The 19,332-nt window shown below is 36.7% G+C and overlaps 1 protein-coding gene across 5 annotated transcripts in view; it reads left to right on the plus strand.

Moving 5' to 3' along the window:
* TLK2 (tousled like kinase 2) overlaps positions 1 to 19,332 on the plus strand; it is a 59,509-nt gene that overhangs the window by 21,094 nt on the left and 19,083 nt on the right. For all 5 annotated transcript variants that reach the window (XM_070727921.1, XM_070727922.1, XM_070727920.1 and 2 more), the window contains exons 10-18: positions 2,353 to 2,463; positions 3,859 to 3,995; positions 7,492 to 7,644; positions 8,082 to 8,148; positions 10,402 to 10,499; positions 10,921 to 11,002; positions 15,034 to 15,125; positions 16,406 to 16,495; positions 18,057 to 18,226. In XM_070727921.1, the coding sequence (XP_070584022.1) occupies positions 2,353 to 2,463; positions 3,859 to 3,995; positions 7,492 to 7,644; positions 8,082 to 8,148; positions 10,402 to 10,499; positions 10,921 to 11,002; positions 15,034 to 15,125; positions 16,406 to 16,495; positions 18,057 to 18,226 (1,000 nt within the window). The remainder of the gene's footprint in view (positions 1 to 2,352; positions 2,464 to 3,858; positions 3,996 to 7,491; positions 7,645 to 8,081; positions 8,149 to 10,401; positions 10,500 to 10,920; positions 11,003 to 15,033; positions 15,126 to 16,405; positions 16,496 to 18,056; positions 18,227 to 19,332) is intronic.

The following is a 19,332-nucleotide window of genomic DNA, read 5'->3' on the forward strand; positions in this document are numbered from 1 at the left end:
TTGGAATACATTCTTGGCAGAGAGTAACAGTGAAATAGCTTACAAGCTGGTAAAAGCTAGGAACATTGTTAGCACCTGGTAGGGGCTGGAAAGAAACTTACTCAGAGCAAGTTAGAGTAATGAAAAAAAGCCTGCAAAACTTAGGGCTTGGAAAACATTCTTCGCAGAGAGAAATAATGAAAGAACCTGCAAGGTAAGAGCTGAGAAGATCATTAGCAGCTAGTTAGGGCTGAAAAAAAGCTATATTCAGAGTATAAGACACACCCTAATTATCATCCTCTTTTAGGGAGGAAAAATGTGTGTCTTATACACCGAAAAATACAGTAAGCTTATATTTTGTCCTGGTCAGTTTATATATTGTACCTGTGGAAAAATTCAGATCATTAGGGTCATGATTGAAGTGAAGTCCACTCAGAACATAAATAACCTTTTTTCAAAAATCCTTTGCCTACTTGAAAAATCATGGGGATGATTGCAAAATTGCAGGGGATCTCTCTAGTTTCTTCACAGTTCTGTAGTATTTGAGAGTTGTCAATAGACCCAGTTTAGTTTTACATATTCTGAATAGAAAGGGGGACAAAAGTCATTAAAATGAATCAAGAGATCTTAGACTTTTTTTCTTAATGTCTTAACACCAATAGATTGTTGGTCCATCAAGCATCTATTTGCTTAAGAATTCAAATAGCAAATAAGCCTTTCTATATATCAGTTTGAACAGCCCATGTTAAACCTTTTTGGAACCAGGAGATACATCAAAAGATTAACATACATGTCAAGGTTCCAATATAGCAAACTGAACTAGCTGGAATGGAAACATTTTGATGTTACCAGTCTTATGTCTTTACACTTTTTGTGTTTGTGACTTTCCACTTTGACTTTTTGGACAACAAAGCATGTATGATCTTTATAGCAACCTGTTGGCATAAATAGGCTTGATTTACCAACATACAGGATTTGGTAAAAAAAAGAGATCAATAAATTTGGCGAAATGATCTTCTGTCTCAAGATCTAATCATTTACCCAATATCTCAGTTATTATCAGGTGAGACAATATTAGTTGCAGAAAATATTATTTTAGGAAGTACTTATTTTCTTCTCTTTTAGGTTTGAGGTAATTGTTATGTGGGATAGTCTTCCTAATGCCTTTCCCTAGACACAATTTCCTCACATTAAATTTCTGCCTGATCTTTATTGTTCTAGCGCAGGGCTGTCAAACTCATAGCCTGCAGTGCTTAATTGTGGCCTATCTTCCACCAAAAGTAACATTTATTCTCTTAGAAGAATAGCTGTCTTTTGTGATAATCTTCCTGTCAAAAGTGATATGTGAAATCAACATTAACTTTTGTAGTTCATATTTTTTTCAAACTATATAAAATTGATACATTAAATTCAGCAACATTTGTCTACTTTTTACAAAGTACAATAAAAAAGGAATATTGATCCCTGGTAGGCATCTCTTTGGTCCCCTGTTCTAATAGATTCCTAAGATATAAAATGCTGTCTATTATGCTGAAGAAAATGAGAAAATTGGGATTTCTATGCATTATAAAACATTTGTGTCTCTATCTATTCAGTTTGGGCAAGACAGTATCTCATAGGGCAATAACATTTTTGATCTCTGACTATTAGAAATCAGGTAGTCTGAAGGCTGGATAGCATTCCCATGCATACTAGCCCTATCATTGGCTGTCAGAAGGTGATCAGCTGCAGACAAGTTGGCAGGAAGTTGGAAGTTGTTCTCATTGCTTTCTCCCTCTTGGTTATTATGTTTCTCTGTTAGACATAAGGAAATATCTCTGAAATGATCCAACAGATTACAGGTTGTCTCTAGAACATCTAAATTTGTTCTCTGAACTTTACAAAACCCATTTATTCTCGAATCAACTTTCAAAATTGGGAGGGGTGTTATATATTTATTTTTTCAACTTTAATGTTTCAGTCTTAAAACAATCAAGCAGTTAATGCTATTACTATGAAAGATAAATGGCAAAGAAAGCATTCCTAACTGATCTGGAAACTGTTGTTTTTTTATTGTTTCTCCAGTGTTGCTAATAATGATTTCTAAATGTAAGTCTTCTGATTTCTAAAAGAAATAATAATGCTGAGTTGAGAAACTACCTTGATTCTCCAGTCCAGGAGGAGCTAAGAGGGTTCCTCCACCTGGAGAGGCAGTGACAAAATAGATCTTTTGGTCCAAACTGGACTTGCTGTAGGAGAATTCCCCTCTTTGAGTTTCAAACTATTGAAGTAAATGGTAAATCCAAATTTATTGTGTGCATGAGAATCCTTTTGTTGCATTAGATAGCTGTGATAGTTTTTGTTTTGTTCACCTGCTTGATATTTTATTTTCAGGCAAATTGTGACTTAAGACGACAGATAGATGAACACCAGAAAATGCTTGAGAAATACAAAGAACGGTTAAATAGGTGTGTAACAATGAGCAAGAAGCTACTTGTAGAAAAGGTGAGTTACAACCAGCACAACTTGTTTTGAAGTTGTATCTCCATAACCTGCATAATTAGGTAATTTATTTGTTTCAGATAATAATTGTAGTAGTAGTAGTAGTAGTAAGTGGTGGTACCTCTACTTAAGAACTTAATTTGTTCCGTGTCCAGGTTCTTAAGTAGAATCGTTCTTAAGTAGAAGCAATTTTTCCCATAGGAATCAATGTAAAAGCAAATAATGCGTGCAAACCCATTAGGAAAGAAATAAAATGAGAGAAAGAGGAGGGAGAAAAGGAGGAGAGTTGCTGCTAAAGGGAGAAGGTGAGGTGAGGGGAATCAAAAAAATCCAAAACTTTAAGGCTTAAAAAAAAAAGAGGGACTCTGAGGCGGCGAGGAGGAGCATGCGCCTCCATACACCTGGCGTGAGGCTGCCTCCCATACACCTAGCGCGAGGCTGCCTCCCATACACTGGCTGCTGCTGCTGCTACCTGCTGCCTCTTCCTTCCCTCGCTCGCTCACTTTGTAGCTGGCATCTTTCCTCCGCTGTGGTGACTCCTTGCCTGCCCAGAGCGAAGGGAGCATTTCTTTTCTCTGAGCGCTGGCAGAGGTTTATTCCCTGTCCAAGTGCCCAGAGAAAGGAAAATGCTTTATTCGCTCTGGACGGCCAAAGCCTCCTTAAGCGCCACCAAAAGCACCAATCCCAGATGGCTGGGATTAAAGGGGGAATGGCAGGAAACTGGCCGGGCCTTCGTGCCACTCTCAAATTTCCTGGGAAATTTTTCTGGGCTCAGGTTCTTAAGTAGAAAATGATTCTCAAGTAGAGGCAAAAAATTATTGAACACCCGGTTCTTATCTAGAAAAGTTCTTAAATAGATGCATTGTTAAACAGAGGCACCACTGTACCACATAGTTAGTTCATCAAAAGTTTAGAGTCAACTAGTATCAATAAAAACATTAGAATGTTGAAAAAATAAAAAATAATAAAACGAGAGAAGATAGAATTGGTGATGAATATTTAATGATTAAATAGGTGTGTAACAATTAGCACTATGACTGTTGTAAACAACACTCAATACTAATTGTTTAGTGGCCAAATCATGATCACATAATCTTGTGAATGCTGCAATGACTAGTGGCTTCAAGGACAAGTCATGGGCCTCCTTTTTCAGATCCTCCATAATTCTATCAAGTGATTGGTAAGCAAGTTGTATCTGTATGTCTTTTACATAGAAATCTAAAACTACCAGACCTTTGGGAATCAACTTTGTTTTGTTCATTTTGATATTGGTTTTCATTGAATAGCATTGCAGTGTTGTAAATTGCAGACTTGCATTCTTAAGATGGATGACTTACAAAGTATTTAAATAAGTAAATAGGGATACTTTGCAAAGCATACATACTTTTTCCTTTACAGTCAAAACAGGAAAAGATGGCTTGTCGAGATAAGAGTATGCAAGATCGGTTGCGTTTAGGTCACTTTGCTACAGTCCGGCATGGAGCCTCTTACACAGAACAATGGACAGATGGCTATGCTTTCCAAAATTTAATCAAGTATGTATTTTCTATTGTTCTGCTTTCTCCAGAAGCAGAAAAAATTACTGGTGATTTACTTGTGTTTTTTATATATATTAATCCATACATAGTATTTGTTACAATATTTGTGACTACTGTTCTCTTTTAAATAAAAGTTTGCATGAAATCAAGAAAGGAGATGTACTATTTACTGAAACAAAAATAACTTCATAATATTTATAAAACAGTAAATGCAACAACAATCTTGCAAATATAGTACTGGTAGTCCTCAATTTATGACCACACAAGCATAAAATTTATGTTGTTAAGTGAGAAATTTGTTCAGTGAGTTTTGCATCATTTTATGACTTTTTGTGCCACATTTGTTAAGTGAATCATTGCAATTGTTAAATTAATAAAACAGGGTTGTTAAGTGAATTTGGCTTCCCTATTGACATTGCTTGGGAGAAGATTACAAAAAGGGTCACATGATTCTGGAACACCACAGCCATCCTAAATGTGAGTCAGTTGTCAATCATCCAAATGTAAATCACATGACCATGGGGATGCTGCAGTGGTCATGTCACTTTTTCTGTGCCATTGTAACTTTGAACAATCACTAAATGAACTGTCCGAGTCCTCGGAGAGGGGAGGCATACAAATCTAATAAAGTATTATTATTATTGTTGTTGTTGTTGTAAGTTGAGAACTGCCTGTACAAGAATGCTTCTGATGCTAGTAAGTAATGCTCGCCTATCATATATAATTAGGAAAATAGTAGTGCCAGAAAAAGAACAACTAAAATTGGCAGTTCCAGAGTTGAACAAGCCTATACCATACCTTTATCAGTGCCTTAACTTCAGTAAAATGGGTTTCTATTTGACCAACGCAGAAAGCTCAGAATGGAGCCTTTTTTGCTAATTGCAGAAAAATAGGGAGGAGGATTTTCCTGCTGTTGGTCAAAAATTCCATTCCAAGTTTAAGTTTTGCAATCATGGGATGTGCATCTTTTACTCAAGCAACATTTGATCACTTGAAAGGGACAGGCTGCTTTTGAAGAGAAGGAAAAAGAGGCAGCTCCCATCCTTCACTGGCTCAGCTGATCTGCAGGCCCCCATTAAGTGACCAAGCAGCCATGAGGTGACCGGGAAAGGGAAGGACTGCTTCCTTTGCTGGCCACGCCTACCCCCTTCACTAGGGCTTATTTTCGGGATAGGGCATATATTAGGCCCGTCCCCAAAAAATCAGGCTAGGGTTTATTTTCAGGATGGGTCGTATTTTCAGGGAAACAGGATAACAAGCCTTATTCATATCACTGACATAAATTTCACTACTGTTTGCTATATGCCTTTGAATGCTATCACTTTTTGAAATAACATAAAATATGTGGATTAAATTTTAATTACATCTGTTAGCATAATAATTAATGATTACAACTTATATGTATCTGAAATATGAGAAAATAATGTTTAAAGAGCTTTAATTCTGTAGCTGCAAAATCCAGGCCTTATTTTGGTGCATTTATATAAAGGTGCAATTGTATGCAGAGATTGCTTTGTTGTTAGGCAGACTAGAGGAAACATTTTTTTTCTCAAACATTGCAATCTATAGTAAACATGAGACAATGGACATTAGATGATTGGGCTTATATGACTAAATCCAGATTTATTTAGGAGTTGGGTGCAAAAATGTAGGAATCCTGACCATTGTAAGACTAGAAACTTGACAAATAAGTTTCTGATAAGACATCTGCATCATAAATATAAATCCCTTTCTACAAATTTGCATTTGCACATGCTAACCTATCTGTGTATAGTTATTAAAGATTTTAAATATGAAAACAAAGCAGCTGCAAAAAGTTAGACACTTTTCCAGTTAATCTTCCAGATCATAGTTTTCAATCTTTAAGATACACTCCCCCCCCCCCAAAAAAAGTGGGTGGAAATATCTGTGTGTCTTATAGAGTGAATGTTGCTGAAGCCCCAACCACCCACTAGCCCCCAATTAGCAAACAGCCTGGTCAACTTCAGCATAGTGGGATTTAGCATAAGCAGCTGATTGGCAATTGGATTGGCATCCAGAATACCACCAATTAGCTGTTCCAAGCTGCAGAGATTGCTGCCACCACCTCAATTTTCAGCCTCCACACATCCTGTTTTCACCCTGTTCCAGGTGACAGAGATTGCCATCTATCATTGCTCAGTGGTGGCAGTGGCGATAGGCAACCGTACCGATCCCCATCACCTAGTACAGGCCGAAAACGGGACCTGAAGTGGCTGAAATGGGGTGCGCGGAATCTGAAAATGAGGCGTGTGGACACCGAAAATAGGGCACGTAGAGGCGGCAATGGTTAGGCAGCGATCCCCACAGCCTGCAACAATTGATCAACAGTATTCCAGGAGACTGATCCAACACCAATCAGCTGCTTGTGCTAAATCAGGCTGTGCTGAAGCTGACCAAACTGCTTGCTGTTTGTTGCAAGGAAGGAAATTGCTGAGAGGCAGAGGCAGATTTTTTTCCCTTGTTTTCCTCCCCAAACGCTAAGTGCGTCTTATGGTCTAGAGTGACTTATAGTGCAAAAAATATGGTACTTTGTAACACCATCTTTGGTAAAAAAAAATATAATAGCTTCCAAATATTTGCTATATTCAGTTAAATTTTTTGGGATTTAATTTTTCATCCCCCTCCTCCATTCCTCTTTGCAGAACTCCTCTAGTTTATGATAAGCAAATAATTTGTTGGGCTGTCAAATTGTGTTTTTTTCTTTATTCCTCAAATACCTTATCTCTAAAGGAAAAAGTAACTACTAGGCTAATAGATAATAATCATGCATAAAATATGTGGTGCGCAAGATAGAAAAAAAATAGAAAGGTACATATATCTGTCTGAACTCAACAACTGATAGGACTAAAAATATTTTTCCCCCACAAGGGAAATTAAAGCAGTTGTCCTGATCCCTAAAAATGAGGACCCGAATTGTGGGGGCAATATGCTGGCTCTGTTAAAAAGTGCTATTGCTAACATTTTGTAAGCCGCCCTGAGTCTAAGGAGAAGGGTGAGATAAAAATCAAATAAATAAATAAATTAGCCTCTTTATTTGAAAACTGTCTACAAACTATAAACACTTTTTACTTTTAAACCAAGGTCCTTATTTTTTAGAAACTGGATTTACCGTTCAATCTGTTGCTTGATAATATTCAGCTACATTTCCAAAGCCCAAGCTTTAAAATATTTAGTGTTCTGAGGATTGACAGAATACCAGAAATATACTGTTTGGCAGGGATGGGCTGCTGCCTGAATGGGGTGGGGGCGGGGCGCAGTGGGGTAGTGAAAATGGAGCTCCACCCCAGAGCACCCAATTGCACTGAAAGGTGTTGAAAGAAAATGCAGGGCATCCTGCCTAAGTAAAAATTTTGGTAGCCTTTCACTGCTGTTCAGGTGTGCCTAGCAAAGGATATAGAAGACCAAGCATATATTGGCATACAGTATATTGTTTTATGTTCTCTAATAATGTCCATGTTCTACTTTTATTTAGGCAGCAAGAAAGGATAAATTCGCAAAGGGAAGAAATAGAAAGGCAACGGAAAATGTTAGCAAAACGAAAACCACCTGCCATGGGCCAGGCTCCTCCATCTACCAATGAGCAAAAACAACGGAAAAACAAAACTAATGGAGCAGAAAATGAGACGTAGGTGGCACAAACTTTTAAGAATCCTTTCTGGGGCTATGAAATGGAAGGAATTTCCTAGACTTTACCCAAGTGGGCCTCCTCAAATTCTGTTTTTGTGATGAAGTTTCTCTCCACAATTATACTGGTTTTGGTAGACTGAGGGCCATATTTGAGATTTGAATGGCAGGCCCAGGCCTAATATCCAAAAGCTAATCATATTTGGAACAAATAGTGACTGGACTCTTTTCAGCTAATTAATTGAATTGATGGGGCTAATTTATTATTCTTTGTGAATGTAATGATTTTGTACTATAACAATCAAAAATAGATTTTGTTGCTGAGTTTTAGTGGACTCAAGATTGCCTATGACATCCGGATATTTTCATCCGTATAGATCACCTTTCTTGATACAAGGCATTTCTAATTTTTAAAGCACTTATTTTATACATGTACAGGTTAACACTAGCGGAATATCATGAACAAGAGGAAATATTTAAACTCCGACTAGGTCACCTTAAAAAGGTAAAAAGATGTTAAAACTTCAAGCATGCATTAAATTATGTTTTTGACTTCGTAGTTGTTCTAGTTCTTTGTTATTTGTTTCTTTACTGATTTATGTTTGCTTATTCTCTGTAAGTGTACATCTTTCTGTGAAATTCTTTGTCTCAAACTTTATAGCTATCTGTTTCTAAACATCAGAAATTCTAGCTCTTTACAAGTGGTGTTGTTTTTTTAAAAAAAGGAAATATTTTACATATTTGTGAATGTATTTTAGCACAATATGAAGAAATTTAGAAGATTATTTAATGAATAAGGTAAATTTATAAGGAATATTGGCAGATTCTTAGCTCTTGCTGCATACTTACATGAACCAAAGTTTAATTCTAAAGCAATAAATAAAATGCATTGCTAAATAAAATTAACTATGATGGGCATTTTTAACAGATTACAAAGTTGAAAGGGACTTAGAGGTCTTCTAGTCTAGCTCCCTGTTCAAGCAGGAAACCGTTTGCCATTTCAGGCAAATGGTTATTCACTTTATTCTTAAAAATCTCCAATGTTGGAGCAACCTCAACTTCTGAAGTAAGTTGTTCCGTTGATTAAATGTTCTAACTTTTTAAGGAGAATTGTTTGCCATTATTTATTCTCTATTTTTAGAACCTTCTGTCATTGAAGAACCATTTTAAAATAATTTAAATATTATTAAATATTATTAATTATTTAAAATAATAAATAAACCAGCTGCTTATCATAGTAATGAAAGAAGAAAGAAAACTGTGTTACAGTTTTAGTCCAGTATCAGGAAGCAAAAGATTTTCTGCTACTCTTGATAATTTTATAATGTAATAACACTGTGCTGTTTGTATTCTGTTCACAAAAGACTAAGCTCCTAAATAATTCTACTTTGTTGTAGTAAAGTGTCTGGGATTTTTAAATAGATGGTAAATACAGGTAAATATGTTATGCAGACAAAAATCTCTCACAATACAGTGGTACCTCTACTTATGAACTTAATTCATTCCATGACCAGGTTCTTAAGTAGACAAGTTTGTAAGAAGAAGCCATTTTTCCCATAGGAATCAATGTAAAAGCAAATAATATGTGTGATTGGGGAAACCACAGGGAGGATGGAGGCCCTGTTTCCTCATAGCAGATTCCTAGAGAGCCCTCATGGAGGCTTCTCCCCACCTTTTCCGGCCTTGTTTCCTCCCAGGAGATTCCCCGAGAAGCCTCCCAGAGGCTTCTCCCTGCCTTTTCCAGACCTGCTTTGGGTTTGTAAGTGGAAAATGGTTCTTAAGAAGAGGCAAAAAAATCTTGAACACCTGGTTCTTATCCAGAAAAGTTAGTAAGTAGAGGCATGCTTAGGTAGAGGTACCATTGTATTAGTACTTGAGCTCATCCATTAAAACTAAATACAGGAAATTTTAATACAAGTAAAAGTACTTTTTAAGAAAATGAATTATTTAAATAGGTTTGATCAATCTCCATTCAAAACTAAGAGTAAAATGGGCTATCAGTTATTATTAATCTTGATAGCTGTTTTTTACCTTTCAAAATACAGTCAGCATATCTTAGAAAATTGAGTTATTGAATTTTTGAGCTACATTTTTATAATTATCTTGTAGAAAGTGTGTTATGTGATAAATTCATCTAAGAAAAATTAGAGTGAAATCTTCTACAAAAGAAAATGGAAAAAGAAGAAAGAGAACAAATTCATTCCCCCTCCCATTTATATTATCGGAACAAGAAACTTATTACCAGAAATGCTTTCTCATTTCTTTTTTTTTTGCAAGTTTACACAATATAACATGCTATTCTTTGCAACATTGCAGCAAATGATAAAGAGGCAAGTGAGTATTAGTGAAAGGATCTCTCCAAACTTTGGTAAGGAAACAAAAGAGCAAGTCAGAATAACTCAGTAAGGCAAGAACTATGCAAAATTCAATATCTCCTTCCTAAAACTTCCTGTCATCTAAACAGTTCAAACACGTTTTAAGCCAGACAATTTTGGTTCACAATAATTTTGTCTATAGATGATTAGTATATCGTAGGATATGTTAGCCAGTACTTTGCAGGCCACTGTCAAGTCCAATGTTTAGATATTTTCTTATTGTCTTTCATTTACCTTTTACATGTCATGACATCTTTCCCTGTCATAGGGGAATACTGTGTAAAGGAAAGCCATTCTGCAGATATCCTTACTAGGCAAATTTGGTTTAAAATCCTCAGTACAGCAGTTTACAGTACAGTAAAGTGATCTTCCTCTTTGTGCAGGAAGAAGCTGAGATTCAAGCAGAATTAGAGCGATTAGAACGGGTTAGAAATTTGCATATCAGGGAATTGAAAAGGATACATAATGAAGATAATTCACAGTGAGTATTGGCCATAAGAGAGAAGCAAATTACAACCTTGTAAACAATGACTAGCTTGTTAAAATACACTAGAAATGTTTGCTTGGAATTAACTTTGTTTAGAATTAATATTTATTAAGTGAATATAATCTAACACCTAGCTACTTTGAGTAGTATAATGTAAAAAGAAAACCTAAAGATAAAAGAAAACAGACAAAAATGCGTTTGTGGTGGGTAGTGCAAGACTCAGAGAAAGTTTAGCTGTGTTTCAACAAATCTAGCCTTGCCTGTGAAATAGATTGCCAATTCAGTTGCATACTCAAACCTTTCTACATATTACAGGCAGAGAACTTCCATTTGTCAAATCACTAACCTTTTTTGGGATGATTTGCTTATGTTCTAACCATTATATGGATAAAATCTTCTGCTCTCTCCCCATTAGGTTTAAAGACCACCCAACACTAAATGATAGGTATTTGTTGTTACATCTTCTAGGCAGAGGAGGATTTAGTGAAGTATATAAGGTAAGTTAAAACACCTATTTTGTTTGATTAAATGTTATAGAAGCTAAATCCTTAACTTTTCTAAACTGTGTTGTAATGCAGCCATGTGTCCAGCCTCCACTTCCACAGCGCCCCCCGAGGAGGAGGGCTGTGTGGACAACGGTCGGTTCAGGAAGATTGCGTGCAGTTGAGCAAAAACATAGCAATTTTGGTCTCTCTGTATCAAATTCCTATAGTGTTCTTGCGGATTTAAATAGTAAGGATGTTGGAGATATTAGCAAGGTCCCTCAGGCAGAGAATGAGGGGATGTTCAAAGGGGAAGTTGTCGTAAATGTCACCAAACCATCAAGTACAGTTAGTAGAAATAAAAAGAGGACACATTTTCTTGTGGGTGATTCGACCGTTAGAGGTGTTGATTTGGGACAGAGCAAGGATGTGGTTAAGGTGCTGAGGTGTCTCCCAGGGGCCACTGCCAGCAGGGACAGGAGGCGGATTACAAACATTGTTAAGACTGTGAGTAAAGATAATAACGTTGATGTGGTGGTGCATCTTGGCACAAATGATTTGTCCCAGAGAAATGTTAATGTAGTAAAAAGAGATTTTCAATGTCTAAGTGTGGAGCTGGGTAAAATAGCAGATTCAGTGACTTTCTCAGAGGTGTTACCGGTTTGTGGCCAAGAGGATAAAACAACGTGTATCATAGAGTTTAATGTGTGGTTAAGGCAGTGGTGTAAAGCTGAAGGTTTTGGCTATGTAAGTCATGATGTCAGTAGGTGGTCTAATAGGGAGTTGTTTAAGAGGGATGGTTTGCATCCATCATACAGAGGTACCCAGGTGCTCGGTGAGGAATTCAGAACTTTTTTGGACAGGCATTTAAACTAGGTAAAGGGGACAGAGATGTAACTGATGTGGGTGATTTCTGTCCCCGACCAATGAGGATAAAGCAGTTTTTGGAAGCTTATGAAAAGGGAGCTGCAAATAATATAGATGTAGTTGTTGATGATAAGGGGCAAACTAATAACGAAAATAATGTTCTTCGGGTAATGTGCACAAATGCTCGAAGCTTGAGCAACAAGCTCTGTGAATTAATGGCCATAATATCTAGAGATAATTTGGACCTGGTTGCCATAACTGAGACATGGTTTAAGGATTCTAATGAATGGGAAATATCCATACCAGGATATACACTGTATAGGAAGGATAGAATAGAGAGAAGGGGAGGTGGAGTAGCCATTTATATTAAAGAAAGTCTAAAAACAACACTAATTCAAAATACGTGTCAAGATCTAGAGACTCTCTGGATTTGCATGCAAAATAAAGAAGGTTCTGTCATTAGAATTGGGGTGATCTATAGGCCTCCAGGGCAATCCGAGGAATATGACAACAAGATGGTGGATGAAATTACCCAAATGGCAGTAAAGGGAGATATTGTGGTTATGGGTGATTTCAACATGCCTGATGTTGACTGGAATATCCCCAGTGCCCTTACATGCAAAAGTAAGAATATAGTAGAGGCCTTTACAGGAGCAGCTCTGGCACAGCTGGTTAAGACACCAACTAGAGGGGAGAATATTCTAGATTTAGTTTTTACGAATGGGAATTGGGTTTCAGATGTCAAGGTGGGAGAAAATTTAGGTTGCAGTGACCATCTATGTTTGTGGTTTGATGTAAAAACTGATTGTGAGCAATCCTATACTGCAACCAAAGTATTGGATTTCAGAAAAACAAATTTTAATGCAATGGGAGAATATTTAGATAATGAATTAAAGGGGAGGGATAAAATGGCAGGAGCGAGCATCCAGTGGACTGTATTAAAAAAGGCCATCTTAAAAGCCACTGGACTGTATGTAAGACAAATAACTAAAGGTAAAAGGAAGAAGAAACCGCTATGGTTTAGCAATGATGTAAGGGCTATAGTCAATGAAAAAAAGGCTGCCTATAGGAGGTATAAAGAGTCTGGAAGTATAGCTGATAGGGAGGTATATAAAATGAGACAGAAGGAGGCGAAACAGATAATATATGCTGCTAAAGCCTCAAAAGAGGAAGAAATTGCCAAATCTGTAAAGAAGGGGGATAAAACCTTCTTCAGATATATTAATGATAAGAAGAAGAAAAACTGCGGCATCACGAAGCTTAGTACCGGGAATAATACATGCATTAATGGGAATAAGGAGATCGCTGACCATTTCAATAGCTACTTCTGTTCAGTTTTCTCAAAAGACACCTTACAAAATAATACTATAGAGGGATGTAGCATTGCTTCCAGCTGTACGGATTCAGCTCCAGTGATCTTAGAAGCCGATGTCTTAGAAGAACTTGAACGATTAAAGATAAATAAGGCAATGGGTCCAGATGGCATCCACCCCAGAGTTCTTAAAGAACTCAGATCTGTCATTGCTACCCCCCTGACTGATTTGTTTAACCAATCCTTGTTAACAGGAGAAGTTCCCGAGGATTGGAGAATGGCCAGTGTTGTGCCTATTCACAAGAAGGGCAGTAGAGAAGAAGCTGGTAACTACAGGCCAGTTAGCTTGACATCAGTTGTAGTTAAAATGATGGAGACTCTACTCAAAAAGAGGATAAATCAGCACCTAAAAAACAATAACTTATTAGACCCAAATCAGCATGGCTTTACTGAAGGCAAATCATGTCAGACTAATCTCATTGATTTCTTTGACTATGTCACAAAGGTGTTGGATGAAGGTGGTGCCGTGGATATTGCCTATCTGGACTTCAGCAAAGCCTTTGATACGGTTCCACATAAAAAGCTGATAGATAAATTAGTGAAGATTGGACTTAATCCCTGGATAGTTCAATGGATTTGCAGCTGGCTGAAGCGTAGACATCAGAGAGTTATTGTTAATGGCGAGTATTCTGAGCAGAGTCAGGTTACAAGCGGTGTGCCACAAGGATCTGTTCTGGGTCCTATTCTTTTTAATATATTTGTGAGTGACATAGGGAAAGGTTTGGTAGGGAAGGTTTGCCTATTTGCCGATGACTCTAAAGTGTGCAATAGGGTTGATATTCCTGGAGGCGTCTGTAATATGGTAAATGATTTAGCTTTACTAGATAAATGGTCTAAGCAATGGAAACTGCAGTTTAATGTTTCCAAATGTAAAATAATGCACTTGGGGAAAAGGAATCCTCAATCTGAGTATTGTATTGGCAGTTCAGTGTTGGCAAATACTTCAAAAGAAAAGGATTTAGGGGTAGTGATTTCTGACAGTCTCAAAATGGGTGAACAGTGCAGTCAGGCGGTAGGGAAAGCAAGTAGGATGCTTGGCTGCATAGCTAGAGGTATAACAAGCAGGAAGAGGGAGATTATGATCCCGCTATATAGAATGCTGGTGAGACCACATTTGGAATACTGTGTTCAGTTCTGGAGACCTCACCTACAAAAAGATATTGACAAAATTGAACGGGTCCAAAGACGGGCTACAAGAATGGTGGAAGGTCTTAAGCATAAAACGTATCAGGAAAGACTTAATGAACTCAATCTGTATAGTCTGGAGGACAGAAGGAAAAGGGGGGACATGATCGAAACATTTAAATATATTAAAGGGTTAAATAAGGTCCAGGAGGGAAGTGTTTTTAATAGGAAAGTGAACACAAGAACAAGGGGACACAATCTGAAGTTAGTTGGGGGAAAGATCAAAAGCAACATGAGAAAATATTATTTTACTGAAAGAGTAGTAGATCCTTGGAACAAACTTCCAGCAGATGTGGTAGATAAATCCACAGTAACTGAATTTAAACATGCCTGGGATAAACATATATCCATCCTAAGATAAAATACAGAAAATAGTATAAGGGCAGACTAGATGGACCATGAGGTCTTTTTCTGCCGTCAGACTTCTATGTTTCTATGTTTCTATGTTTCTATGTTTCTTTGTGTTCTAAGAAGTCTACCAACCTAAGTAGACTTATTTGGCATGAGAAGTGAGATTAAAGTTAACGAAAGTTACCTCTGTATGCTTAATACAATTAAGTGAATTTTCATGGTTTTATTTTAGACAGTCTTTGATTATTTACTAGTTATCCTTCTCTTTCAGGCATTTGATTTAACAGAACAGAGGTATGTAGCAGTAAAAATCCACCAGTTAAATAAAAATTGGCGGGATGAAAAGAAAGAAAATTATCACAAGTGAGTATTTCCACAGTTACATGATCAAAATTTTGGCAACCAAGATGTATTTATGAGAGTTATACTGTTCTGGGTTCTTGTGATCCCTACCTTCCCAATCAACTCCTCACAAGAAAACTTAATTGGGAAGCTAGATTCACTTATTAACCATGTGATTCATTTAACAACTATAGTTTTTGATTATTGGGCATATACAGAATAATAGGAAGAGAATTTTTTTTGCATTTACTCTAGTTCCCTTCAGACTCTATTAAATTTTTATTTAAAAGTTTGTTTATAACTTGTAAATAAAAATGCAATTAGAAAAATATATTGTTGTTTTGTTTGATATCGGTATTTTTAATGACTTTAAATGTTTCTATTCAATAAAAACTTATTTTTTTAAAAAAGAAAATAGAATTAGAAAAACGTAAATACATTTTTTTTCTAGATATAAGCTTCCCCCATTCCCTGGAGCTCCTCTGGAAGCCAGAAACGGCTTGTTTCCCAACTTCTGATAGGCCCAGTAGGCTCGTGTTTCACCCTCCCCAAGCTCCAAAGGCTTCCCTGAAGCCGGGGGAGAGTAAAAGTGCCCTCCCAGAGCCTCCATGTGAGCCAAAACTCAGTTGGTCAGCACACACATGCATGCTGGAACTGAGCTAAGGCAACAGCTCATGTGCCAGCAGATATAGCTCCACGTGCCACCTGTGGCCCCCCTGCCATAGGTTCGCCATCACTGTTCTGTGTCATTCTTTGCCTGGATGAATTATTTTCCAGATCGCCAAAAATAAATTTGATCCTTTGTTGATTCAAATCTAACTGTATTCTATGTCCACTTCCATATGTTCACTTTATATTGTTTTTGAGAAAAACTAGAACATGCTCAGAGAAGAATATAGAATAATGATTTGGAGATAGTATTGATTGCTGCCTTGGCTCCATTTCAAAAGACAGTCAAAATGGATTTATTCCAAAAGCCTTTAGAAATAGTCAGGCATACTGACTGAGTGATATTCAATGTACTCAGTTTTGAGGTAACATGCTGTTTGAACTAAATTGTGATGTATAATCTAACATTTCTAAAATATCCAGTTCAGCTGTATTCAACCTTTCATTTGGAAGTAAACCTATATTTTCCTGGAAGTATTCTATCAAATAATTTTGAGGTATACATTTGGTTACCAAAGTTAGCCTTTGTTGACTTTAGAACCTAAGAAAGCATTACCCACATGGTTTCACCTTCTGAAGTGCAGAAGGATTAGTGAGAAATCACTCATAATAATTCTGTCTTTTTCTTTTAGGCATGCTTGCAGGGAGTACAGAATTCATAAAGAGCTGGATCATCCTCGCATAGTTAAATTGTATGACTATTTCTCATTGGACACTGACTCGTAAGTGATGCTGTCTTTGTAATTTGCACTGTTAATTTGTGATTAAGCTGTTTGTGACGGAAGGAAATGGAGCAAACCAATCTGTTTTGAAAGATGGATTATAATATTTAAAGTAAAGCCTTTTTAGAAATTGAATTTGTCTGTCCAATCCAATTATTAAGAGAAGGCCTTTTGAAAGTCCCCACTCTTTACAAAGATGCATGGGCCATAGAAAATGCAGCATATATTCTGAGTGATGGGCCTATTTTGTGAAATACATTTCTCTGGAAGAACAGATCAAATGCTACTGGCATTTTGTAAACAAAGTAGTTTAGTTGCAGCTTGGGTTCAGCCCTTAGATTAGTTCAGTGTTTCTCAAATAGTGGGGCGGACCTCCCTGGGGGGCGCGAAACGATTCCATGGGCACATGACCCCGGGGAATTTGAGTTTTTTGCCACCAGGAGTAGGGGTTTTTTGCACTGAACAATAGCATGCAGTACAGAGTAGGAGATATGAAGTGCATATAAAAAACCCTGAAGTGACACCATAGAAAAATATTTAACAGGGATGAAAAGAAAGGAGGAGAGAGACAGAGATAATGAGACAAACATTAGTCTCCCGAAAGCTAAAAGGAGAAAATATCACGAAGCATATGTAGCACTTGGCTTTACTGTGACTACGGTGGGAGACAAGGAAAGACCGAGATGTGTCTAAAGATGTTGGCAGCAAACAACATGAAGCCAATTAAATTAAGGTGTCACTTAAACACATTACACTCCAATCATGCTGATAAGCTGCTTGAGTTTTTTTAGCGAATAATGAAAGATGCTGAATATTGCAAACAATCATCCCGGCGGAGAGTGTGTGTGTGTGGTGGTGGTGGTGGGGTTACGCAAAAATGTTTACTTCTTAGAATGTAACAGAAAATAATTACAAAACACTGGATTAGTTTACCTTTACAAGCATTTATTATGTTTATTCCTAACTCTTAATTATCTTTAAATATTCATTTAAATGGACCAGAGTGCCTTGATACTAATACATCTCATACAATTTATATTTTTTCTACACAGTATTCATGGTGGCTTACAATTGAAAAAGCATAAATAGCTAAAAAGAGCCACCCTAAAGCTGCTTTGTTTTATTTCAACCCCCCCCCAAATAAGTAGAAACCTAGTACAACTGAAGGTGTATATTCCATAATTTGGAAACAATATACATACTGTTGGGCTACTGCTGGAATGGCTAATTGTACACAGCTCCATGGCTCTGGAGCGGGAGTGCAGGATCGAGTGCAATTTTGCTTCCCACACCTGTGCAGCAGGGAAGCAAAAAACCTTAGCGAAATGCGCCCACACACACATCCTTGTGTGAGATTTTGCTAGCTGCACAGGTGCAGGAAGAAAAATTATGCTCAATCCCACACTTGCGCTCCGGAGCCACGGAGCTGCGCACAATTAGCCATTCCAGCAGCAGCTCACCAATTATGCAAGAATGTCCTCTTTCACAAACCTCATAAACAAATTGTGGAAGGCAATTGATTTTTATACATGTTTGATTTTTTTAATTTCACTTCCTCTAGATTTTGTACAGTATTAGAATACTGTGAGGGGAACGATCTGGACTTCTACCTGAAACAGCACAAATTAATGACCGAGAAAGAAGCCCGATCTATAATCATGCAGATTGTAAATGCATTAAAATATTTAAATGAAATCAAGCCACCTATTATTCATTACGATCTCAAACCAGGTAAGTTCATAGTAAAGATTGTACTGCACCATGGGAGAAGAAAAACAGAATGTGATATATTTTACAGGACTATGCTTCCTTGACAATTGAATGTGAAATATGTAGTTTGATTTGATTATTTAACAATAACATTTCCAATTCTCATCATTGTAAACTTCCATAGTCATAACTGGGAATATCGTCAATGCTTTTTCTCTCTTCCAAATAGCTACTGTCATTTTGTTACTTTGAAAAGTATTAAACATGCTGCTCCAGTTGTTGTGCTAATATCTTCAATGGTAGATAAATGTTATTCTGAAAAGGAGAACAGTAATTATCTTTAAATTTTTATCTTTTATTCAGTTATAATTTGAAGTGCTTTAATGAACATAAGTTGATGCGTGGTTTTGATTTGCTCATGTTTGTATGATGTTATTTTATCAGTGAAATGAGTTAGACTGGGATGAGAAGAAAGCTCATGAATGGAAATTACTATTAAGATGATAATGATGATTCTTCTGATCTGATCTTCTGATTCAGTTTAGCCTTCAAGTTTAACAAAGTTATCCTAAAGGAAAACTGCTTTAGTTTATTGTGTTACCATTTTGTATGGATGATTCTGTGTTTTGATAGAGTGTTATAAGAGAACTTAACTGGAGAGAATTAATACATTTTAGAAAATTATGGTTGGTTGCACAGCCCATGTTTGTTCAAACTGTCAAATTCTTCTCAAATAGGAATGTGTTGTTTAATAATATTGAAGTTATTGTCACATGATATATGCTGTTCCAAATAAATCTGTATTTTGCTATTAACTGATGTTAATTTTGTCAGCGTTCAAGTAGTGCTCCAGACATTTTGGAATTCTACCCAAGATATCTTATTATTATTGCTAATATTTGCTTTATTTTACAATAGTTTTTCTATTTCATTTGTAAGTCTTTAGGTTTTATCATTTTCTCCCTTTCTTTGTCTTCTATTCTGTTGTCTCCAGGTATTGCCATATCCACTACACAGATTCTTTTTCTTTCTTGTCAACAGTCATTATGTCATGTGACAGATGCTTGTTTGTTTGAATTGTAAAGTCCCAGAGCACTTCTTCATGTTCTATTGCTTTGTTTATTTTG

Source organism: Erythrolamprus reginae, chromosome Z (genome assembly GCF_031021105.1).
Source record: "Erythrolamprus reginae isolate rEryReg1 chromosome Z, rEryReg1.hap1, whole genome shotgun sequence".
NCBI lineage: Eukaryota > Metazoa > Chordata > Lepidosauria > Squamata > Dipsadidae > Erythrolamprus > Erythrolamprus reginae.